Source organism: Cariama cristata, unplaced genomic scaffold, assembly GCF_000690535.1.
Source record: "Cariama cristata isolate BGI_N322 unplaced genomic scaffold, ASM69053v1 scaffold13776, whole genome shotgun sequence".
Classification (NCBI taxonomy): domain Eukaryota; kingdom Metazoa; phylum Chordata; class Aves; order Cariamiformes; family Cariamidae; genus Cariama; species Cariama cristata.
In genome coordinates this window covers 34,605-59,946 of record NW_009622773.1, presented here as the reverse complement: position 1 = coordinate 59,946, position 25,342 = coordinate 34,605, and the positions used below count along the sequence as shown (strand labels likewise).

The 25,342-nt window shown below is 36.3% G+C and overlaps 1 protein-coding gene across 3 annotated transcripts in view; it reads left to right on the top strand.

The window, feature by feature from the left end:
* Positions 1-25,342, top strand: part of REV1 (REV1, polymerase (DNA directed)) — a 49,520-nt gene that overhangs the window by 20,799 nt on the left and 3,379 nt on the right. For 2 of the 3 annotated variants that reach the window (XM_009702479.1, XM_009702478.1), the window contains exons 9-22: positions 679-807; positions 1,472-1,626; positions 4,013-4,132; positions 6,860-7,080; positions 8,089-8,261; positions 10,580-10,682; positions 12,323-12,479; positions 12,846-13,048; positions 15,610-15,843; positions 19,940-20,048; positions 21,123-21,334; positions 21,516-21,675; positions 22,542-22,644; positions 24,102-24,524. In XM_009702479.1, the coding sequence (XP_009700781.1) occupies positions 679-807; positions 1,472-1,626; positions 4,013-4,132; positions 6,860-7,080; positions 8,089-8,261; positions 10,580-10,682; positions 12,323-12,479; positions 12,846-13,048; positions 15,610-15,843; positions 19,940-20,048; positions 21,123-21,334; positions 21,516-21,675; positions 22,542-22,644; positions 24,102-24,213 (2,191 nt within the window). In that variant the 3' untranslated portion in view covers positions 24,214-24,524. Of the gene's footprint in view, positions 1-678; positions 808-1,471; positions 1,627-4,012; positions 4,133-6,859; positions 7,081-8,088; positions 8,262-10,579; positions 10,683-12,322; positions 12,480-12,845; positions 13,049-15,609; positions 15,844-19,939; positions 20,049-21,122; positions 21,335-21,515; positions 21,676-22,541; positions 22,645-24,101; positions 24,525-25,342 lie in introns of those variants that run through there. The other variant, XM_009702480.1, reaches the window with a different exon arrangement.

Genomic DNA, 25,342 nt, shown 5'->3' with positions numbered 1-25,342 from the left:
TGCGTTCTTTTATGGAATTAAGAACATTTTGCTACTGAATATTTTAGTTAAAATCAGACAGTAAGTGTGATTACTAAACCTAAAGCCATTTCTTGCACAGATTATGTTGAGCATCCCCAATAACATAGCTTATAAATGTTCAGGGTATTAAACAACTTGTTATAAATATAAGCACAATGTTGGAAATATGATTTTCTTCCCTGATGGAAATAATGCTCCAGAAGTTACTCCTTCATTGGAAACTTTCTCAAGCATGCTAGGATAGGCAGGCTTATATTTGTATCTCAAAAAGTTAGAGTTTATTTATTATGGGAGCGTAATTTTGTAAGCTTGCACAGTGCAATATAAGATCCAGTTACCTTAGTCACTGTAGTATATGTGTGATTTTAATTTGAAACAGAAGATAGCAAGTAGTGCTTTCTGGAGACTTTGTCTTAAGCATGTTCCCAAAGGCAGGCTGTCTGTGCCGCATGCCTGAATATTACACAGCTAATTCAAATACTCTATTACAGTTATTTTTCTTACCTATTAGATTGCTAGCAGTTGGACTAAATTTCTTTTTATTGATAATTCATTTTTGTGGGAAAAGACAAATACTTCATTTGGAAATACCCTGTATTAATTTGTGGAAAAGTTGGTACTGTGTTTATTTGGGGTTTCTTTATTATTTAATTTTAGGCAAGTCGGCATAAAGAATGGAATGTTTTTTGGCCAAGCAAAAAAGTTGTGTCCAAATCTTCAAGCAGTTTCATATGATTTTGATGCGTACAAAGAAGTTGCACGGACAGTGTATGAAATATTAGCAAGGTAACGTGCTGTTTATTTACATGATCTTTCATGGTAAGGTTATCAAGCATATTTTGTTTGTCACTGCTGAGTGCCATTATTCGGTGTAGTATCTTCATCTCCGTGTTACTCTTCGGCTTTAATAAAGCAATTCCTATTTGAGATCTTCCTTTTGCAGTATTTTTGTTATTTTGAGCACCATGCTTCTGAGCATTCTTTTATCTTGAAGCCAAATCCTGTAAACAGTCAACATCTGACTTCCAAAGAGTCATTGTTAAATTTTTTACTGATTACAGTCTGAGAAGCAGATCCCAGCTTAGTAGTGAGATTCTTTAAAGAGGTATTTTTGAGTAACTTAAGAATAGGTTATTGGAGTAACATATATTAAAAACTACTTTCTTATTTAAAATACACTTGAACAAAACTGGACATTTGTTATTGTCAATGACAAAGAAGTATCCTTCTCCAGCTGTTCCTTTAAAATTGTGATGCATGTGGAAATTAGTCCTACATTAGTAAAGTTGCTGTAATTTTCTGTTTTAGCATTTTTAATATGTAAGTGATGTGTGATACAAAATAAGCAGGGAAATGCCGCCACAAAAGGAAGACTTTATTTGCTACATATTTGTTTTAACAGATGGTGAGCTGTTGCTGGTGTTTCACCTCCTTTACTTTGTGTTGATAGCTATACTCATAACATCGAAGCAGTCAGTTGTGATGAAGCACTAGTAGATATCACTGAAATCCTTACAGAGACCAGATTGACTCCTGATGAACTTGCAAATGCTATCCGCAACGAAATCAAAGCCCAAACTAAATGCACTGCTTCTGTTGGGATGGGTAAGTACCTTATTTCATTTGTTTACAAGCAGTGCCTGCTATTGTTAGGTGTATCAAAGCTAGGTAAGATGGCTAAAACTCTTATTTGTGTCATATGGAATATATTGCCATTTACATTAAATTAGTTAAATAGAAATGCAAGAAGATCTTCATAGGTGGAAAGTTTTAAGCAAAAATTTACGAAGTTCCTATCACTTCTCCTTTGTTATCTGAGCAAGATGCTAAAATTCCATCTGTATTATATTCTTACACTCATTTTTATGAAATGCTCCTGTATTTTTCCAGTAAATAGAAGAATGAGCACAGATTCTGTTCCTTATCGGAGATAGCAGTACGAGTTTACAGGGTGGCATGATTTAGCATAATTATTAGAAGGTATTGAAAGCAAAGATTTGTGTGATTTGTAGTAGGTATTGTATATGCAATCACACATCTGAAAAGACTTCTTTGCTTGGCCCCTTCCTTTTGCCTATGTTTGTCCCTAATTAATACTAGAGTTGATTATCTGTAAATAAATATAATGAGTGTATATAAGTGTATGAAATCCACTTGTGAGACAAGCTGAGATTCCTTACTGTAAGCAGAATTCTTCCTTTATTTCTTATGATATCATAGTACAGAGACTGTAATTCCCTGGATTTCTGTTTGTGTCTTGTTTTGACTTGAAACACATTCATAATCTCTTTTATAAGCTTATTTACTGTGTTTGTTTTTTCTATAGAAAGAGCAGAATTGGTTTTTAAAGCATTATTTTCTAACCTGGTATCATAGCTCTCTTACTGATTGAAAGAGATAAATACCAATGACCAAATCTTTTTTTTTTTAACTAATAATCAATTTGTGTGAGATATTGGCAAATAATTTTGGTATCCTTTCTAGAAATTCATATGGTAGGTACACAACAAGGGCTTTGTCGCTGCACTCATAGTTCATCGTTAAGTAAGTAAGTCGGAGGAAACAATTGTACGTGTACTATTACATGAATGTAGAGACCTTATTTCAAAAACATGGTCTGCCAGAAACGTACATCTTGTGTGATTTATATGATGCCCAATGGGAAAGTTGTACCAATATAATAAAATGTAAATTTGAATAGATACTGTTATACTATTGAGATCTCCTCTCAACACTGTTGCCTCATTAGAGATAAATTAAAGGAGGACGTGATTATGCCAGTTGAATAAATTTAATTTTTACCCTAGAGATTTTAGTGGCTAAAGTAAACTGATTTAAACAATGCTAGTGAAAGATTAAACACTCATCTGTAAACATCCTGTGTCTTGGTTTCTCATTTGTTAAGTGAGGTATTAGTTTTTTCCTACTTTACTTCAGTGTTGTGGGAGTAATACATTGCAGAAGGTAAATCACTGAGATTTCGTGGTATTAGGGGCTATGTTGGTATGTTTGGTAGATAAGAGGATCAGAAATCTTCAGTGCTCTATAGACAAAATGTGTATCCCTAAAGTTAGGTAGGAAATTAAATGATGACTCTGTCATTAATTGTTACATCAATTTAATGTCTCAGGAGAAACAGTGCACGTAAAACTGGTACTGTTCTTATTGACTAAAATTTTAGAATAGACAGAAAGAATGTGAACATAGGTGGGAGGAGATGAGCAGTAGTAAGACACAGTGCTGTGAGTTGTGAGTACCCCTGACCTTTTATTAATTTGCCTTATCTTAGAACAGGGTGTTTGAGTGGCAATAATGGATGTGTTCGGGTATCATTTCAGAGATCTTACTGGCTGGGCATGAATAAGCCTATAAACAGGGAAGAACAAATGCTGGAACAGATCTTGTTCCCACCACACTTTATGAGTGCGTATAATAATTTAGTAAAGTCATTGGATCTTTTTAGTGAATACTCAGGCTCAAATATTAGCTTAATTTCAGTATTTCACATATAATATACTTGATAGAATTGTCACCTAAGTATTATCTACATTGACCACAGTGGATTTTTTGAAGTTCTGCAGTGTTAAAATATTACGCTTCTAAATTTTTTAGCCATTCGCACTTAACTTTTTAGCTGTACCTCTACATGTGTAGAACATCACCAAGACAAATAAATTCAGTGTTCTTAGTGAAGTGTCCCACACTTACTTGTTGGCTATTTTGATTTTTTTGGTGGTTTTTTGTTTGTTTGATTTTAACTTTGCAATTGCAGTTACCGCTACAGTTACACTGCTGTAATCACAATTACTGCTAGCTGCTAATTTGGAAGTAGATACTGCAAATATATCTGAATCTATTTCCTTAAATTCTTTGTAAAAGATAAAGAATTTGACTGTACTTTCTGCATTTTTTCCTTGACTGTTGAAATGCAGCATTCTACTTGAGAAGACAGAAGTTAATACAGACACACTTTAATTTGTTGTTTTTACAGGTTCCAATATTCTGCTGGCCAGAATGGCAACTCGTAAAGCAAAACCAGATGGACAGTATCACTTAAAACCTGAAGAAGTGGATGATTTTATCAGAGGGCAACTTGTTACCAGTCTTCCAGGTACTCCTTTCTTTTAGAGGACATTTTGCCTCTGATATTAAAACAGTTTCAGCTACAAGTCTGTGTTCTGGATCAGACAAAGTTAGGTGCTCTTCTGTGGTTATGATCCAAAAAAAAAAGATACACTGATTTCTGAAAATTTCTGAAATTTCTGAAAAGAATCTCTGTGACCTTTTTGTGTCTTTGAGAAGCATCTTTTTTAGTAAAGAATTTTACAGATTCACACACCATGATCTACAGAAGAAACTGAGAGTTTAGTATGTTATGCAACCTTGTATGCTTTAATAAAATTATTTAGATAAGCCATTTCAAGTGAGTGCTAGCTTGCTGTATCATAATGAATGTAATAAAATGAGTAACATCAGGTACTTATCACTGAGAGAGACAGGGTTTGCTTAGAACTGAGAACTAGCCTAAGAGAATATTCTTTCTATAAAGGAGTGTATGAATTCAAGAGTTGGAAAAAATAGCACAGAAGCCATAATAAAACAGAGAGTATATGAAGGCAAAAAAGGAGAGAGAGAGGTGTTTGTTTAATCTCTGCTGCACCTGAGAAACTCTGAGAGATTTCAAAGAGAATAAGGACAGAAGGAAAATAAAGAAATAAGGTTTGGCAGAGGAGAATGTTGCCAAACTAGAGAAGTGATTCTGCTTGCAACAGGAGGTGTATTAGAGTGGCTGACAAATAGACGAAGGTGGAAAGTAAGGCTACTATGGCAGTATTACCACTGTTATGCTTTGCATCCAGCTATAGACAGTTTTTTGTTCTGATAGACTTAGAATACACATTAGACATTTGTTACGCAGGTAGTTTTTTTTTTGTGTAAGGATCTTTAGTCAACGGTATTCCGCAAACTGTGACAGAATGTGTTGATTATTTTAAAGAAGAAGAACAAGTTTGTCAAATTCCAACTAGTTTTTGTCTAGTTGTCTGAAGAAATGATTGTGACAATTATTATGATTTATAATTTGCAAGTATGACAGTACTAATGATTTTATGAACTGTTGGCAGTTTCGGCCAAATCTTACTGAGAGATAGAATTCCCATTGACATAATGTTTCCACAAGTTTTGTGAAAAATGACAGCTTGACAGAGGAGAATGATCCAAATGCGTACAACTTTTGAGGGACAGGCAGGCAAAATTTCATTACTGCACATTTTGGCAATAGTTCCCAGTCATCATATGTATAGCCAGAGTACATGTTTTCTGTCCTGCATTCTTTGGTCAGATAGGAGAGAGAAGGAGTATTTCAGTAAGGGAGAACTGGAGCGATTGAGTGGGATGCCTGTGGATATAGAGAAGACCAAGGACAAAGCTGGAAGGGAGGAAAGAAGCATTTCTGGCCCAAGGGTTTTAGGGAGGTTCTCCAAGGCATAGCGGGATTCACAGGGAGATGGCAGGGAACTGGAGTTACTGTTCTGGGAGAGGGATAGACAGTAAGGACATAGGGAATACACCTTTATGAAAACAGGCTTTATTTTATTTTTTTTATTGTTCCAGGAAAATACTTCAAAAGATTTGTAAGCTAAAGAGTTTCCTGGCGTATAATTCTTTATTGTATTGTTATTTAGTACTTTAGTAGTATAATGTGACACAGACATGGTGCAAAAAGTGCTGAGTGTGTTAGTGATCAGCTGAGCTCAGCCTGCGTGTGTACACATGTGTTTAGTGTTAAATGTCCAAAATAGTATTTTTCTCTGTTTAAGAAAAAAAGAGAAGGAAAACAAAAAATAGACAGCAATAGACACGGAAATGGAGAACTGGTAGAAATAGCATAAATAGACAGGTACAGGTTTACCAGAAATTCTCTTTATGTATCCCCTTCCATGACCAATCATAATTTACAGCACAGCACTGTTTCTCTTTGGCATAACTTATAGGAGATGTTTTTCCTCCAGAAAATTATTCATGTAGTAGTGTGCTCTGACTTAAGTGTTTCAAGGTTTTCAGAATTCGCTTGCATGTTCACAGTAAAAACTTTTTAGTGTTTGTGTCAATAATGCCACCTAGACAAAAGAAGCAGATTATGAAAGATAGAAGCTTGATCACCTGAGATTTCCAGCTTTTGCTGACTTTAGTAGTGTAAACTCATAGGACTAATATTTTTCAGAAGTAATAGGCCACCTCTCCAAAAGCCAAGAATGTACTTAAGTTTATCACAGTTACATATGTGCCGTTGCCATGGATACCTACAATTCCCAGTGCTTGGTAATTCAAAGCACAAGTGATACAGGTCTGCTATCGCTTCTACTTTAAATACTGTTTTTCTACCTGGGAAGCAGTGGAACAGTAGACAAAATATTTGTGGGTTTTCTTTTCGATTGAATCACTTGTATACAATGGTAGAACATGTTACATGTTGGTCACTCTTTTTGGACTGAGTGTTGTGGTGTTCAGAGCTATATACTCTGTAACGGACAGTATCTTGTCAAGAAGATTTGCAAGCAGGAGTCATTCACATTTTACCCAGAAATAAAGAAACACGCTGCAGTATGACATCTTAAACTAAATATATAAAACAGATTAAAGAAATACAGATGAAGACAGCCACAGTTTCCATTTGAACCATGTTCTATTCAGTGGAATTTCTTTTTATGGTGTATATTTATTTATTAATTTGATACAACCTAGTGTAGGTTTAAAAAGACAATTTTTTTGTTGTTGTTCAAAACCTGACTGGCTCTGAGTTGTGTAGAGTTAACAGAACTAATTGCTTTGTTGTTAGGAGTTGGCAGGACAATGGAATCTAAGCTGACTTCTTTGGGAATTAAAACCTGTGGAGATCTGCAGTGTGCTTCAATGTCAAAACTGCAAAAAGAATTTGGTCCAAAAACAGGACAGATGCTCTACAGATTTTGTCGTGGTTTGGATGATCGACCTGTTCGTACAGAAAAAGAAAGAAAATCTGTTTCAGCAGAAATCAACTATGGAATAAGGTTTACACAGGTAAATTCAAACTTACTTTCTTTTCTGCAGTGACTTCGTGCAGCTCTAGAAGAATCTTCTCATATTCTAGTTATTTTCACTTACACTTTGATCTGTTCGAGCACCATCTTAGCCACCAAATAGAAATGAGGAAAATGAAGAAGTAGGAGACCAAACGATAAAGTGGGAGGAGAAACTGCAAAAGTGTTGGACTGAAAAGAAGCTTGCACAAAATTAGCTGACTAGTCTGCATTTGTTATACAAGTCTGGTACAGAAAAAGAACTGCAGTAGGTTTGTCAGCACCTAGCATTCTCTTTCATTTAAATGCTGATTATTCAAAGATGCCAGTGCCTGAAACCATCACCAGCTGCTCCAGTGCACCATTTTTATTAGACTTTTTACAAATATTGTAGGGAGGGGCAGTGTTGTTGACAAAATTGTTTTAAAATATAGCTGAGCTCTTTGTTGAGAACTTAAGCATTTAAAGAAAGTATAGAAGATTCAGGTTGGGAGAGACCTCATGATGTTGTGTAGTCCAGCCTTTTGCTCAAAGCAGGGGAAGCTATGAGATCAGACTAATTGCTCAGGACTTTATCTAGTCTGGTGTTGGAAACCTCCAAGAACAAAGACTGCACAACTTCTCTGAGCAGCATGTTCCACTGCTTGACTTCCCTCATGGTGAAAAAGATTTTCTTTATAAGCCCTACACTCTTCATCTTCTAGGTGTGTGCTTAAAGTTAGACTTGCAGTTCTGTGTTGGGGTTTCTAAATACATTTTTAAAAAGACTTACTTCCAAAGGGAGTTAGTATTTCTTACTTGTTTCAGCATTAGGATAGGAATCTACTGTCTCTCCTAACTTAAGCAACGTGCGATGTAAACAAAACAGTTGAAGTTAAATAAGACAATTGCCTGTGAGTCAGCTTACTCTTTTCAGTTTACACAATCTGGGTTGCATTAACTTTTAGTGATTTACCTTCGATATTTGAAAGCTAGTAATTATGTAAACATTGTTGTTCTTCCCCTTCAGCCTAAGGAAGCAGAAGCTTTCCTTCTGAGCCTCTCGGAAGAAATCCAACGTAGACTTGAAGCTGCTGGTATGAAGGGCAAACGATTGACCCTTAAAATTATGGTTAGAAAGGCTGGGGCACCAGTGGAGCCTGCAAAATATGGAGGTCATGGAATCTGTGATAATATTGCCAGGTAACTATGCATAGAAAAAAGAATGGTCGGTAGTAGGCATGAGCACACTTCCGCAAGATGCTGAGCACAAAACTTACAGGAAGATAGGACAGAAATTTTAAAGTGCTTGGTACCTCTTTGTCTATGTATCAAACCTGCACCAAAATCAGAAGTAGAATGTTATTTTCAAAAGTCGTCTGTGTTTGGGTTGTACACGTGTGATCTTGTGATCATCAGCACGGAATGTAAATCCTCCAATGATAAAAAACATGGCATATTGCGAGAAGAAAAAAGGAAGATACTAAGGTGTCTGAATCAGAAAGAGAGAAGAATTTTAACAGGCATCTTTTGCCTGTGAGTTTCTTCAAAAAGAAAAATGAGGAAAAAAGAAAATACATCAGAAGTTGAAAAGATTTAGGGCATAGAAGAAACAATTTGTGGTTTTCAGAGGAAGCGGGAATGGGAAAGAAGGAATCTGACTCCACAAGTGCATTCTTTGTGGTTTGAAATTGCTTTCTAGAGAGAATGTACTCTTGGTGTGGATGCTACTTAAAGTGATTTAGTGAAATATTTTCAATGAATTATTGTGACTATCCATTTCTCTTGGTAGGGAGGTACATTTTTTTTATCTTCCTTTTTGACTTTAATTATCTGCAGTTTAAGGTTGCTCTTATTTTGATAATAGTCTCATGAAATACTAGCTATTGAAACCATTTGATCTTTTAAAGAGTTTGTCTTCAAATAATAATACATATGTATATTGTTGGTGTACATTTCTCCAGCTTGCTCAATATTGGAGCTGTTTTTCCTTTTGCGGTACTTGTAGAAGACATATTTACGTCCTGCACTATGACACACATGCAGCAGCATTTTTATTTCTTTCAGTGACCAGCTGAGTTGAAATTGCTGCTGCAGTCTGTTCCCTCTTCCTGAGCTGTGTAGTGTTGGGTACTTTTCTTTTTTCTTGAGGGGCTTTCTGCTGTTCCTTGATAGGATGTTGGTCACATACCAGTTGTGACAGTCGGAGTCAATTCACAAAGAAAATTGCCTTTGTACTTGTCAAGAAGGATGTCTGATCAGTATCGTTCTCCTTCAAGTCTAAAGTGCATGGGGATTAGGGCCGTATTTGCAGAATTCCTTGCTGCAGAAGACTGAGAGGCCACTTGGATTCTGAAGATTGGAGCTGGCATCAGACACCTTGGACTGCAGTTGTCCATCTTAGCACAGACAAGTTTCTTTGTGTTGAATCTGTCTCTCCTGTTGTTTCACCAACAAGTCTGCAGAGATTTTTTTTTTGTGGTCCTAGAAGAGAAAAAGCAATGAAGATCCAAAACGGAGCTAAGAAAGTTGAATCTCAAAATCTCAAGGTCAGAGACTGTGCCTGTGTTTCAGCTGTTCAAGAAGGCAACTTGTTCATGTCACTTGACCTTCACAGTTAACTTTTTTTTCATATTGTCCTAAGTTCCTCATCAGAAGTGCCTTTGTTTTCTTGTGGATCATTATCAGTGTAATAAAGTCTCTTTCTGCTTGGTCTCAGTGCAGCAGTATCTCACTGTGATACTACCTGTGGTGGCTGCTCATCCCTGGTGAAAGGGGATAACCCGGTCCCTCTGCCTGGGCAATCAGTTGATAGGTTACTGTCAAAGGAGTAGGACCTTCAGCTTCCACAAGCAGTGCTGTTACTGTTACCCATTACTTATTTCTGATTCCTCTTTGCTTCCTATTGTTCATCTGAATGATCTCGACTAAAGATTTTTTTAATCTCAAATTTATTTATATGCTTGCATACTGAAAACAAAAGAAATTAAACCTAGGCATAGAGCATCATGTAGTTATATGATGTTTCATACAAGATTGTCTCAGAACCTTCTAAATACGCATTTATTCTTCAGGCAGACACTTCTGTATCAAAGCAGTTGGTCCTTAGGTAAAGGGATGATCCTGGCTTTTGTGTGAGGGTGCATTTGGCATCTTCGAAGAGAAGTCTTTTCTACTTTTTCCCGCCATCTCAGGTTGTTTTAACAGATGAATCCTTCCTGAACCAAAGGGTCATTTGCTATAGGGCTGCTGGTAACAGAAGAGGTGGGAGTGTTCTTTCAGTGGGTTAGAGCTCAACAGTATGACTTGCATGCATCGGGTCTGTCTCATACTTGTGAGCTTGTGACATACAATTCAGCTGTATTAAAAACTGAAACTACAAAATTCACCTTTCACTGTCAGAAGCTCGTGATGATCAGTGTTCCTTTGAGGTCCTCACTGGAATAAATACAGAATTGTTAGTGTCTTTAAGATTTGTGAAACATTTTCCTTTTTAACCATACTTTTTTTATTCTTTGTAGGACTGTGACTCTAGACCATGCAACAGACAGTGCAAAAGTAATTGGGAAAGAAACTCTAAACATGTTTCACACAATGAAGCTGAACATATCAGATATGCGAGGGGTGAGTTAATGGGAAAACTGAAATTTATTCTCTTTATCAACCTTCTTTGTTGTCTTTCATAAATTTTCAGTTCCCCAGGGTAGACGATAACCACACTTAAGCAGAAGTGTAGCTAATACAAAGCTTATGTAAATTTGGCTATGCAATCAGAGTATGTTTTGTATGTTTACCTTTGAAAAACACGGTTACAAAGCCATAAATATAAAAAAAGACAATTTTATTGTGGTATGGATTAATCCACAATTTAAAACAACCTGAGGTGCCAAAGTTAGACTGTATCTTCTACAGTTCTATTAGCATGTGTAAATTTTATTTTGTCTTAGAATTTTCTGTAAGCTTTTGCAGTTATTAGTTAAGTAACGAATACGAATACTGCTTGTAATGCCAATCAAAGATACAGATCAGAGTTCTTGCTCTAGGCTGCAAGTCTTAGAGCCGGAAGAGTTACCAGCCCATCGTTTGGCCTTTGTTTTTGAAGGTGAATTGCTGGCTCTTTTGAATCATGGTTTATTTTAGAACACTCTTGCTCATCTCAGTGGTTTTGTCATAGCAATGTGAACCCATGATAAGACTATTTTGGCATCAGCAATTTGTTATAATGGAGTGCAGAAGCTTTCTAAAACAATCCTGCATTTATTGCTCATCTACATGTAGAAGTAGGGTTTTGATTCACAGTGTTGCCTTGCAAAGTCAGCTCCAAGGCTTGGCACAGCAAACACAGTATTCCAAAGGCTTCTTTTAAGTTCTAGAACTCAAATCTAGAAACATTTCAAAGCAAATGATAAAAGTGCAAAGAAAAACTTTCTACAATGATGGTTTAATATCCCATTAATTGCAACTCAGAAACTGTTAACAAACAAAATCCTTGCTATGTAATTATAGAATAAGAACTGTTGCAAACACATACACTAGCTCCTTCATGCTTTCTGATCATATTATATATAATTTTTTTAAGTGTTGGGTTTTTTTCTTAATAGTGATGGAGGATTTGCAATAAATTTGCATTAATGTACCAGTGCATTCTTAGTTGGACACAGTTTTTGAACCCCTATTGATTTGGTATTTAAAAGTTAATGAAAAATGAGGATGCCTTTCAAAATGAGGAACACCTCAACTTATAAAGACTACTTTCAGCAAAGTACTTTCATCCATTCAGACATTGCGAGAACCATGTCTAGAAATGAAAGAACATTATTTTTCTCATTTGTAGACTGAAGTGATGGATTTAGTATAGATTGTCCTCAGGAAAATCATTCCGTTCTTGTACAGGTAGCCAGACTTAATACTTACCACTTCCTGATCAGTACTTCTATATTTGTTAGTGTCTAAGAAATTTCATAATGAACACATTATTTCATGATCCTGTTGACAGCACTTTTCTGTATCAGAGAAGTTAAGATGGTATTAGCTTTATAATTTCGTAGTAGTTAGATTGTGGTGGATAATTCTGGGATTTGTTTGGGATGTTTTTAGTGGCTATTTACGTGTATTTCAACGTACCTTTATTTGTTCGCTTCCTCACCCACAACAGGCAGCCAATTTCAGAGAAGGCAATGCTATTATGAAAGAATTACAGATTATTTTTTTCTTAATTTTTTTTTAAACTTCATAAAATGAATGTATTAATGTTTTGGATCTAGGTTGGAATTCAGGTACAGCAGTTAGTTCCCATCAGTAAAACCACTTCCACTCACTCAACGGTACAATCTGGACACTTACCTGGTGGATCGCATTCAGTTATTGATCTTTTTCATGTTCAGAAAGCAAAAAAGTGCTCAGAAGAACAACATAAGGAAGGTCAGTAGGCTTTGTACTTTGCATGTGTGTTAATTATCAGTTCTGAAGGGCTCCAATGTAGATAACCTTTTGGAATACTTACTGAGCATTATACCAGTACAAATTATTTAACAAACTCTTTGAGAGCGGGTTTTGCTGCTGCAAATGAAAATGCTACAAATAAAACTTTGTATAGGATTATGCCAATCTTTTTTAGAAGTTAATAGTAACAAGGATACTTTGAAATAGAAAGTGTTACAATTGTGCTATCTATTGTGTAAACTATTTAGCAGAGAAAACTGGAAATTGGCTTCACTGTATGTTGAATCTTCAGAGTACTTTCAAGTATTAGATGATCATTCTGTTATTTTGTTTTCATACGTATAGTATTTGTGGCTGCTATGGACCTTGAAATATCTTCTGATTCAAGAACTTGCACTTTTCTTCCATCTCGTGGTACCCATCTCACATCTGGTCTCAATTCTAATGTTAACAACGCTGAGTCTGCTGTCAAATGCAATGGCGTGCATTCTCCTATCAGTGTAAAATCCAGGCTTAATTTGAGTATTGAGGTTCCGTCTGCTTCCCAGGTAAAACCGGATAATATAAAACATCTGCAATGTATTGTAATAACTCGGGATTGTTTGTCGTATCTGGATAGAGCAACAAAAGTTACATTACACTTTTTTGTAAATAATAAGAGCTCTAGTAGAGTACTATACTCAGTAGAAAAACTGTTACTGGTGCAAAACTATTTTACCTTAATAAAAGGATTTTTTAAAAGCAGTCATTTATAGGCTAACTCAAGAAAGATTGTATTTATTCAAAGGAAGGAAATTTAATTTTCCGGTATCTTTTTCCCCTCCCATCACTTACCAAAGGATTACAATGGAACAGGAGTGGAAAAGATGTTGAGGGTGAAATATTAAAAAACATTACCTTCCACCTTTCACAACCAAAGCCCAGAGCCCAATTACAAAAAAGACGCAAGAAATTTTAGCAAAACTTCCATCAGAGAAATTAGACACATTCTATAGTTAATACTCAGTGTTTATATGATTATGATACCATGCAGATTTGTAAATTCCCTTTTCTTATGTTAGCTCTCAAAAATTATTTCTGATCAGCTTGATCACTGATGAGCAGCTCGAAGGAGAATTTTGACAAGTACTTAGTGTCATTTTCATGAAGACAGAACTTCTAAATATTTTCTGTCCCTCTATATGGCAGCACTATTCTTTGCCACAGATGCCAATAAATGATAATCAGGTAGTCTTCTCCACATAGTTTCTTAAAAGTTATGTATTCTATACCAGTCTTTAAATTACACTATAAATCTGTCTTCAAGCTTTAGTCAGTGAGAAGGACCTGAACAGCAACTAGTCTTACGCTACCTCATATACTTTTACAATGTCTGTGCTCTAAGTTTCTGTCTATAAGAATGCCAAACTTTTATTTAGATTTAATTATTCATCTTCTTGTGTTTTTTCAAATTTTCTTCAAATAGTATTGAAGCTAAGATGTATACTTAACATTTGTATAGGATATCACCTTTTAGATGAGAGGAGGACAATCTTAAGTAAAGTATTTCGGGGGTGGGGGGTGTTTTAACAAGGGAAGAGCCTCCTTATTTGCACCCCGCATGTTATTCAAGTGGACATCTGTTAGAATAGTCTGCTGTGAGCAAGCTGCACTGAGTTCTGTAGGTATTTTAGGTATAAGCAGATCTACATGCTTTTCTGTAAAAATCTGTAATTTTAATTTCTGTAATTTAAATCTCTAAAAGCATTTGTTGATGTTCTGTTAACGGCTTTTCCAAATATTTATACATTTTTAGAAGCAAATTATGCTTTTGGCAGAAAACTTTTTCCTGTAATGCAATACCCAGACTAGCTCAGGATCTAAAAGCAACTTGACTGAACGATGTGAAGCTCTGTACACTCAGATTCTGCTATAAGAGGAATGTGTATGAACAAGCAAAAACTCCACTAGCTGTGCAGTAGAGTTCCTAAAGCTTTGGTGGCCTTATGGCACAATATGCTCATCTTTCCTTCAGCTTTATAGCCATATTGTAACACGGAATATAATATGGAATCTGGTATAGGGAAGGAATAGTGACACTTAGTCCCATACTGCTGTTTGTGTACTGTGTGCTAGGAAAGCAACAGCAAGATATTTTACACCCAGGATTTCCAGAAAATGTTTATAGAGGCCTATATGTAGCAAATTTGGAATGAGGGAACACAAACAGAGTGTAAAATAACTGGAGAGATTGATAATACAGCCAGTTTTCACCAAAACCTCTCAGTTACCATCAGCCAAGTAGCTTTTCATAGATATTTGTAGTTAGCTGTAAATCCAGAATCTGATCATAAACTCCAAATTTTCTTCTTAAAGGTAAAAGATAAAGTTTCAAACACTACTATGGAGTCTCATGTGGCAGAACTTACAGGCAAAAATTGGCATTTATTTACATAGTTTCACTCAAATTTTACATGTGAGAAATATGATGCTGTACATCTGTTTGCCAGTTATAGTCATTCTGTCACTTGTGCAGCTGTCGTTGTATACAGCAACTTTTAGGTGCTGAGGGGTCATTTCATTTGTTTCAGGTCGATAATTGATGGTAAGTAGCAAATATGGCAAGCAAAAATTTGAATTTGAAGCTTATTTCATTATCAGAATCTGTGACAAGTCTGACAGTATGCAAACATACGTAATACCATTAAAGTAAATTAGTGACATGTATCCTAGAACTATATAAAGAAAGAAATTAATTACTGCTTTGTACCAGACACCAATTTAGTGTTCCTATCGGCATGTTGCCTATGTGATTTGAGCTGAGAATTTGGGTTTCCTTATCACTAGGTGGTTGCAGAGGAAACCTTGTATATGATTTGTGATGAGAACACTGAACGTGGTGAAAAGGTAAAACTGAGCATTCATATTTACTGAACTTCTTAGTCTTAAAGGATATTTTTACATTTTGCTGCTGCAGAGTGTAACTGTCAGGTTCCTACGTGTGTTTGCATACACAGATTTAAATGATTTTTTTTTTCTAAAATTCAAGAACTGTAGAACTAATCTTTTACTAAAATTAACTCTGTTATCTATTGCTCAGAAAAATCTAAAAGCTTTTATGTATTTGTAGCTAGATAAGTCTGTGCTAGAAGCTTTGCCGCCTGATCTCCGAGAACAAGTGGAGCAAATATACACCATTCAGCAAGGAGAGAGTTATGGAGATAGCAAAAAAGAGCCAATAAATGGATGTAACACTGCACTTCTGTCACAACCCGTTGGAACAGTGCTTTTACAAATACCAGAGCTCCAAGAACCAAATACCAATATGGGAATTAATGTAATAGCCTTGCCAGCTTTCTCACAGGTAGGATGCTTGCAGGGTATCAATAAATATCAACTTTCCACCTATAGGAAGAGTTAACAGCTTTTTCGTGAGACAGCATTAACTGGAATCTGTGATTTCCCAAAGTTATTTATGGTCCTGTAATATCTTTTAAAAGTCTGCATTCAAATGTTACTTGATCTATCACATAGTATGATAGTATTTATTGAAGATTTATAGTTATCAGTATGCCTATGTTTTTGCTGTTGTTTAACGTAAAACCTCCTCATTTACACTTTGCGTTGCAATCCAGTGTGTAAATAGCCTTTTTTCTGCATTGCAGCTGAGTTACACTGCACCATAAGTCTGAAGCAGTCCTAAAATCTGCTTAGCTAGTCACAGGAGACTCACTGTGTTTAAGTGGATGTTTTGATGGTGTAAAGCCAACCTCTACTAGCATCTGTAGATGTGATTGTGTATATCGCATACCTGGGAGAAAGGCAGGCATAGCTAAAGATTATGCATATCTCCATCATTTTAAATTCGCTCATATACAGCATATCCAGGATGAGGAAAGTGCAAAGTTGTTTTTCAAAATAGGGGTCTGAAGGTGGAGCAGGTAGCAGTACTGATGCTTTTAATGATATTCCACCCTTCAATCCAAGATGGTGCTGAACAATTGTAGGGTGAAAAAAAAAAATCAAAGATTGGGTTACTCAGAGATACAATGTCTTGCATATCCATCATTTAAAATAGAGCAGTATTTTTGTTTTTCTATTTGCTGTGCCATTACTCCATTGCTGTTCTCAAATGAAGTAGTATGGCCTAATCAGATTTATAGAGATATTTGTTGCTGTTTCCAAGGCGTAATGCTGCTTAGCTGACAAAGAATCTAGAGAAAATTAGATAGGAATTCCTGACCTGTTTTCAGTAAATAGTAGCTAATGCATAATTGTTATTTAGAAGATGTGCAGTCTGTTCTACTACTAAAATTTCTTCACTTTGATTGAAGTTCATTGGTTCAAAAACAGTTGTGTCAGTTTTTATTCCTGACTGCAAAGTTGGGTTTCCCCTATGGAGATACTGCATGAACAGTATATGAACTCTCCATACCCCAGCTGTTTTAAATTATGTAGTTACATTTATTCATAGGCAAGAGTTTATCTTGGACTTGTGTGTTAAATTATGCTGTGCTTTAAAGTACACCCCTCCACACTTGTTTTACCACTCAGTACTCTTTTTTAGGGTAAATTTTAACTGCATATGGCTTTCTATAAAAATTACATTTAGTTTGTGTTCATGCTTTATCTATCTATTAATTAGGTAGTTGAGAATTGATTGTTGTTTTTTTATAACAGCATTACTTCTTGAAATTGTCTTAGAAATACCTAATTTGCACACTCAAATGCACTGGTTTTCCTAATGCATTTTGTGACTCTGCTACTTGATCCAAAAACATCAGCTTACCAGAGCAGCCCTTTTGTTTGAAGATGTAGTACAAGAAGAGTCGGCTACTTGCTCTTTATTTGTTGAGGATAGCCATACTATCTATTTGAGAATGCCTTATGCTTGTACTGCAGATTTTCTCCTGAAAACCATCAGCTTTATTGGCAAAAAGATAAGTAAGATTTACAATTTTAATTTTCTGAATTAGGTCCAAGTTTAATACCTAGAATAATATGGTTGAATAGCTTCCTTAGGCTTGGCAAAAAAAAATGCTAAAACCAGTTCATTAATACAGGAGGATTTTTTTCTGTGTTAAAATCAAACATGAACCTAATTCAAAAATATCATCTTCGTCTAAATATAGTTTGATGCAATTTTTTTTATTGTTAAAGTGTTTGTAGGAGTGTATGCACACAAATGCACCCAAACGTTTAAGGTTACTTTCTTTCAAATAATGCAGGGGACTATGTAGTAATAGGTTTCAGGTATAGAAATATTGCAAGCCACTCCAAATTGACTACTTTAGCTACATCAACTCAGCAAATGTAAATGATGCCCTGCCATCTTTTTACAGCTTAATTAGGTTTGGTTTTTGACCATTCATTCCTTTTGTCCAAACTGTGTTTTTATGACCAGGTGCCTGGTTAATTGGCTGATAGTGATTTATTCATTAGAAAACATGTGGAATATGTCCTTTGTTAGGTAAGGTTCTCCCATAAAAAGAATCTGGATAGGCTGCATTCATTTCCATCAGCTACTGAAGTAATCTTAAAATTTAGAAAAGCTATATATCTCTGTAGCAGCTGAATCCTGTAAAAGTACAAGATGCAAGAAGTAAGATTACAGATGCTTAGAAATGAATGACATTTGTCGTAGTGGAGTTAATTACTGGTGGCAAATTTGCACCTTCTAAGGAAATTCATACAGCATATCAAAAATACTGATAGCTGTATGCTGAGGTAATACATGAATTTATAAAATCAAGTTTCTCCATAGTGTTAATGTGATACAGCTATGTGGAAGCTATGTTAGGATACTCTGGCTGTACAGTAAATTACTCAAAACTCTAATTAATTGGTGTAGAATTCATATGAACTTGACTGATGAGTCTTCTACCTGAATTTTTACATGTTACACTTTCAGAGGGCAATGACAGGGGGAATAACAAAAATACCTCCAGTTCCCTGTACTGCATGATTTCTGCATGAATTACTAAGTGGTGTGCACAAAAAACAGTGTTAATTTGGGGCCTCCCAAATTCCTGACTCTGAAATGTTTAACCAAGGAACACTAACCTTTTTTAAATAGTTTTATTAAATAAAATTTATATGTACAAAATAACTTAAGCCTCTGGACTTAATTGGCTACATTCCGCTACAATGCTTTGTTCTGCGCAATGTATGCAGTAATTGAGGTCAGAGTTGTTCCCGTTTCCTCCTTTAATTAGTGCATATTTTGTGTGGTGAAAAATTTGTGTTGGCACACAGAGTTTTAAAAATTGAAAAAATGGTGTGCTAAATTGATGAATTTTACCTGTGGGAGCATGTTCATGTTTATTGTCTATATAATTCAGACATGATACGTGTGAATATCACAGCCTGCCTTCCTGACATAACGTACATATTTTGGTTTGAAAAAAAGATCAAATCTCTTTTGAAAAGCACAGGTAACTTTTAATATATAGGCACACTGATATATAATAAATACAGTATCTCAGATAATGGTAGAAATTGTATTGTGCCCTTAGAATAGTAATAGTAGTTTGGGATATTTTTTTTTTGTCTGTGCACATCTCTGAATTTTACCACTGAAATGAAGGGCACTGTCCCACTGGGCAGATTTAATCCTCTAAATGATAGGTTTGCTTTTTTGAATTAGATCTTGCAGATTATGAGCTGAAAACTGTCCGATAATACTGGGAAACTCAAGAGTACAAGACTTGTCTGTCACTAATTTGCTGCTTCAGACACACAGTGAGGGAAGATAACCTACAATACAAGAAATTTTATTTTGTCCATATGAATGTGTATGGCAATTGGCAATAATTAATTTCCTGTCTAGAATTTGAGCACCTAGGACAGTTGGAAGGGACTGCATTTTTATCAGTCGAACGTGGGGTGGACAACCGCGCGAGAAAGAAATTAAACCCTTTTGCGCTAGTTCAAAATACGAGGTAGCTGGACTTGCGTTTCTTGGCCTTAAAGAAGCGAGACTATTTCCAAGGATATTTTGTTTGAGGAGTATAGCAGGTTCCAGGAAACAGAAGTACCAAAAGAAAAGGAGGAACAAAAGTCTGATTGTCACAGTGTTTGAGTTGGAAAATTTGAAGGGAGTGTTCTCTGAGTTAGGCTTAATTGTGCTGTTAATACAGCTGTATTGTATATCAGTAGGTGAATAAAGATAGTCATTAATAAAGTAGGTGAATAAAGATGATTAGTGTATTATAGGCCCATAAATAGTAATTTTATAAAATAAAAAATGTAGAGTAATATTAAATGGAAAATTTTACAGTTTTTACAAGCTAAAGTACGTGAAGAAAATGTACAGCATATTTTACAGTGTTTCAGTTATATCTCATTTACTTTTGCTTGGCATAAAATGTAAATACCTTTCTCATGTGAGTGATCTAGAGGAAAGCAAGCAGTGTTGCTCACTGGTAAAATAATCAAATGAATCTTTTGTTACTGTTCAGGTGGACCCTGAGGTTTTTGCTGCACTACCTGCTGAGTTGCAAGCAGAGCTGAAAGATGCATATGATCAAAGGCAAAAGCAATCAGAGCAGCAGCCTGCTAACGCTTTTGGTGAGTATGTGTAGTTGTACAGTAGTTTTGTACAGGAGTTGTTCACTATTCGGAGAGAGTTATGTAATCCTAAATAACAAACTGGAAAATAGAACTCAGACTTCTGTGAAGATGCTGTGTTAAATCGCATTTCTGTATTTTTGACAGACTGTCAATTACAACCAGCTGCAGTCTCATTTTGCAAACAGATGCCTAGCTTTACTTAAGTAGGTAATTAATTCAATTCATGGGAACTACGGCACTAAACTTACCCTTGTCCATATGTTTGCAGAATGGAATCTAAACTTGATACGTCTTGTGATTTAAAGTATTGCATCTTCAGTACCTAAGTTAGATAAACTATGTTCAGATAGCATTCTCATGGGTCCCTGAACTCATAGCAGCGGTATGGATTTCAGGCGACTAGAGATATTACACATCTCACCTTATGTCTGATAGTCAGATGGTTTTACTCTGAGCTGGTCACCCAGGTCCCCTTTTTATAATCAGTAGAAAGAAGTGAGATTAATTCCCTGTGAACATGCTTTCTCTTAAATAGGTTGGAAATGTCACTGGGTTCATTACCAGTTAAATACTGCATTATTATAATCAAACCTTGATTTCATAGTCAGTGGACTAATGCAGGTATGTTAGAATGACGGAATGAGAGTGATATCCTTGGTAAACTATGATAAAAGCCGTTTGAGGGGCTTTTTGCTGCTGGTTTTGCTCATAGCCACTGCTGGGAAATCTTAGCAGGTATCTAGGTGGGACAGTGCTCTGACTGAGCCAAAGCAATTTGTCCAGTAGGCTTCAGATTTCACCAGCTGCTCATATTCAGGCACTGAAATGCTTGATATTAAAAGGCTTATGAATAGTTGAGGATCTTCTGAGTACACTAATGTCTAGCAGTGGTTTTCAAATACTTAAAACATCGCCCATATCCAGAGTGGCACATGAATGTTAAAGTCGCTTTATCTAGGTTGCGGTCTCCCAATTGATCCAGATTTTTACGGAAGATACAGAACCCCCCTTTCAGTGGAAAAGTATTAAATTTTAAATGTATCAACCACTGACTGTTTGTGTGTTTTTCAGTGTCAAAAAATCCTTTCCTACACCTGAAGCATGCAACAACGAAAAATAAGAAAAAAATCAGGAAAAAAAATCCAGTCAGTCCTGTAAAAAAGCTTCAGAGTCCTTTGAAGAACAAACTTGTCAGTAGCCCTGCAAAAAACATGCCGGCTACATCTGGAAGCCCACAGAAGCTAATAGATGGTTTCTTGAAACAAGAAGGAACAGCTGCTCAGGTAATTTTAACACTTAACAGCTTTCAGTAAAGCTGTCTCTGTTTCTTTAGATTTAGTCCATGTTCACAAATGCAGCTTGTTTTCTTTACTGGGTTCTTTACTAGACGCTTATCGGTGTATAGATATGTGGTGTTACCCTATTTGTCAGACTAAGCATTATCAACTTTCATGTTTGGAACAGCCGGAAGCAGTTCCATCAACTTCAGATTCTTCAGGCCCATCAGCTCTGCAGACTGAACAGCAGCCTGGTTCATTTAGGCCACAAGCACCCAACCTAGCTGGAGCTGTTGAATTCAATGATGTAAAGACATTGTTGAAAGAATGGATTACAACTATTTCAGGTACGGGATGTCATGCTAGTGATGATCTTGCATGCATCACAAGGAAAACTATTTTTTTAGTAGGCTTTTTGTACTTTCTGTTATTTTTCACAGTAATCTTGAAGTCTTATTGCCTTGCAATCTTGGAGTAACTTGATTCTTCCTACTCAGTTGTTACTCTGTGTTTTTGCCAGCTCCTATTTGTAGCTTAACAACATAAAAATCTACCTGCTGTCTCTTCAACTCATTTGTGAGGCCCTTGTCTTAGGCCTTGATGTTACTTGTGTGGGAGATTTTCCTTATTTTGTCCTACATGTTACAACCACTAGGATGAAAGTTATTGAAAGGGCATTCCTCTTTATATGAACATGTCATTTCAGGGGCAAAGGAATGCAGTTCTTTTCAAGATAACTGCTGGAAAGAATTCTAGACTGAAGTGCAAAAGTGTAACACCATTGTTAAATTGTGATTTGAATTTTAAAGTTATGTCAAGCAATTAGCAATGCCTTAATATCTTGGGAAATCTGACCTGCGAGATCCTTCGTACCCTGGCCATTACTGTTCTCCTAAGAGTTTCAAAACAGCCATTCCATTCTAAATCCCTGTTTCTTTTCCCTTTAGTTAATATTAGCTTGGCTGTCATTTGTTCTTACTAAAGAAAAAGGAGAGGTCTACGAGACAGATACTTCAGGAGCTTGCAGTCCTTCTATGTACACAACTTCTGATGTTGGGGGGAGGTATAGGAATACAGCAATTGTCAGATCGGCCCCTGATGCATTAACACTGCAGAGTTTCTTTCTATTATATTCCAGTTATTCTATGATTATATTCTAAGTATACTTAGAGAAAAGTTACCTCTTTTTTTCTTTTTTTTTTTTTTATTACAGATCCTATGGAAGAAGACATTCTACAGGTCGTGAAGTATTGTACTGATCTAATAGAAGAAAAAGATTTGGAAAAGTTAGATCTGGTTGTCAAGTACATGAAAAGGTAGCTTAATTGCTAGTATTTGTGACATTTAGACTATTTTTGTTAGAAGTTATGCACTAGATGCTTCAGTGTGAGGCCACGAGCCCATTAGACATTCCATTGATGAGTGTGAATATTTTAAGCTTAAATTTTATTGAAAAATGGGGGGGAGAAATTAGGTTTTTAAAATAGGTAATTTCTGAAAAATTGAGAGTAGCATTTAATAGTATTATTTGCTACAGAGTCTTTTGTTTCTAGACAAAGGACGTAGTTTTTGTCAGCACATCCCTTTTCTTCATCCTGTTTTCATTGATTTTTCGTGGTACCTTAGATCTTTCCTTTGTTTCATCTGAGTTCATTCTCCTGCTGTATCCAGATCCCGTCTCACCTCCAACCTGTTAAATCTGGTTTTAGTACTTAGTTACCGGGCTTCTGTTACTCTTCCCGTGAGTCAGGAGGCCCAGGTTCCATTTATGACTTGCTTACTGATACTTAACTATGGAGCTCAGCTTTCTGTGTCTTAGATCCGGAAAATACTTATTTCACAGAACTAATCAACACCCAAAAAACTACAGCAGTGTAAAAACTTCGCTGTGCTTTTATATTATGGGATGTCTTTAGGCCTCAGAAAATGCAAAACGCACAGCGCAGTTAACGGTTTTGTTGAATGCTGTAGAGTAAATTCTTAATAATATAAACTCTTCAGAAAGCATCATGTCCCATTCCCGGTCCCTGTACGTGGGATTTGCACGGATGGCAGCGTGGCTCTCCAGAGCCTGGTAGCAAGCACAGGAGAAGGAATCAGGAGTTGGATGGTACGCAGTACTGATGTTAGGTCTTCCAAAGCTGTAAGTGTAGGAACCCTCTGCTCTTCTGTAATAGTGAGCTAGGAGGGCATTTTGAGAGTACAGACCTGCTGAGTTTTCCTTGAGCATTTCCTTAATTGGCTTCTAGTAGCAGCTGAATGATAGCAATAACTTGTAGCTCTGTGGGTCTCCATGATTTGGTTCCATTTTTTAGCAAGAAACACAATTTAGTGCCCCTAAAATCTTATTATTTACATGTCTTAATCACCCTTGGCATTCGTTGGAAGAAAAAAGTAGCATATATGTCTTGGGGTGAGGAAGGAAAGATCAGGATCCAGAAGCTTGCCGTATCGGATTCTTCAGTATGAAGTTGGTGGAAGGCCACCACTTTGATCACAGGCTTACCACCACTGCAAAATGCTAACGTTTACAAGCTGGTGTGACACCGCTCACATCAGAAATTTCACTATTGCATGGCAGAGGAGTCTGTGGCATTAGGCAAGACTTGGTGTATTTGAAGAGACAGGGCTTTAGTTCACCAAGCTCGAATCAAAATAGCATTCATAGTGAAGTGTTGTGATCTTGTTTTCCAGTATGAAGACCAAGACTTACTGTAAAAAGGACTGGTTCTGGAATGGTAATTTTCTCCCTCTTCTTCCTTTTCTCCTTCAGGTTAATGCAGTCATCTGTGGAATCGGTTTGGAATATGGCATTTGACTTCATTCTTGACAATGTTCAGGTAGTTTTACAACAAACTTATGGAAGCACATTAAAAATTATCTGAACTTGTAGTAAAGAGCTTGATGAGAGCCTGGAGCTCTCTGCTAGCTGTGCCATAAGTGCTTGTGAGGTATTTGCAAAGTGCATGATAGTAATGCCCTGAGTTTTTATAATTTCAAATTTCTTTTTAAACAACAAAGTGTTTTGTACATTTCTTTTCAGAAAGTGCCAAATTTGTCAGTATTGCATGTAAATAATTGTGTTAAAATTCTTTTATTGTAGTATAGAATCTATTTACAAAATGTTTGTTTATAAAGTTTTATGGATTTTTACAGTGAAGTGTTTACAGTTGTTTAATAAAGAACTGTATGTATATTTTTGTACTGATTCTATTTTGTGATGCTTCAGTTTGAATATAGCTAACCCCTTTTATTAAAGCCGCAGCTTTGATTCATTTCACAAAGTTTAACACAGCGACGCTGCCTCAACAGGCATAGGAAACTGCTGTACGTTCACCTGGCTGCTTTTTGTTTCTTCTCCACTGACGTTATTACAGATTTTAAGCTGAGGAAAGAATATTAGCTCATTTTCAGTTTCATTCTTCAAAGACAGAAACCAGCGTGGCCCAGCCACTCCCAAAGCCCACACGGCGTTAGCTGAAGCGTACGTAAGTGCTCTCTCTCTGAAAGTGTATTATTTCAGGTGTGCTGTCACCTCTGGAGAGGGCTGCGGGTGGAGGAAAACAGGCGGAGATCTTTAAACAGTGACCCAGAGGCAGCACTGTAAAGGAGCTGGGGAGTAGCTGACACGGAGCGGTGTTTAAGCCTGTGTCAGTCTTCTGCATTGCTCCTGCTCAGGATAGAGCCACGTTCCACTCTTGAAATACCACTGTTCTCCCCAGCCTGTGACATGCACTTCCTTTGTGCAATGTAACAAAATAGGTTGCAGTAAGTAGCAGAAGTGAAATAAAAAAATAGCCCTATTTGTGTGGTAGGGAAGGGCATGCTTGCATCGCTACAGTTTGTGTTTTGGGCAAGTCTGCTTTTTCCAGATGTACGCCAGCCTCATGTCATCATATTTGGCCCAGTATGTTGAAGCAAGGCTGTCTGGTGCCTGGAAAGAATGAAGACCGCTTGAAGAAAACCCAGGTGGTAAGGAAAATCCTTTCATTGTCTGAAGAAATGATGAGGGGG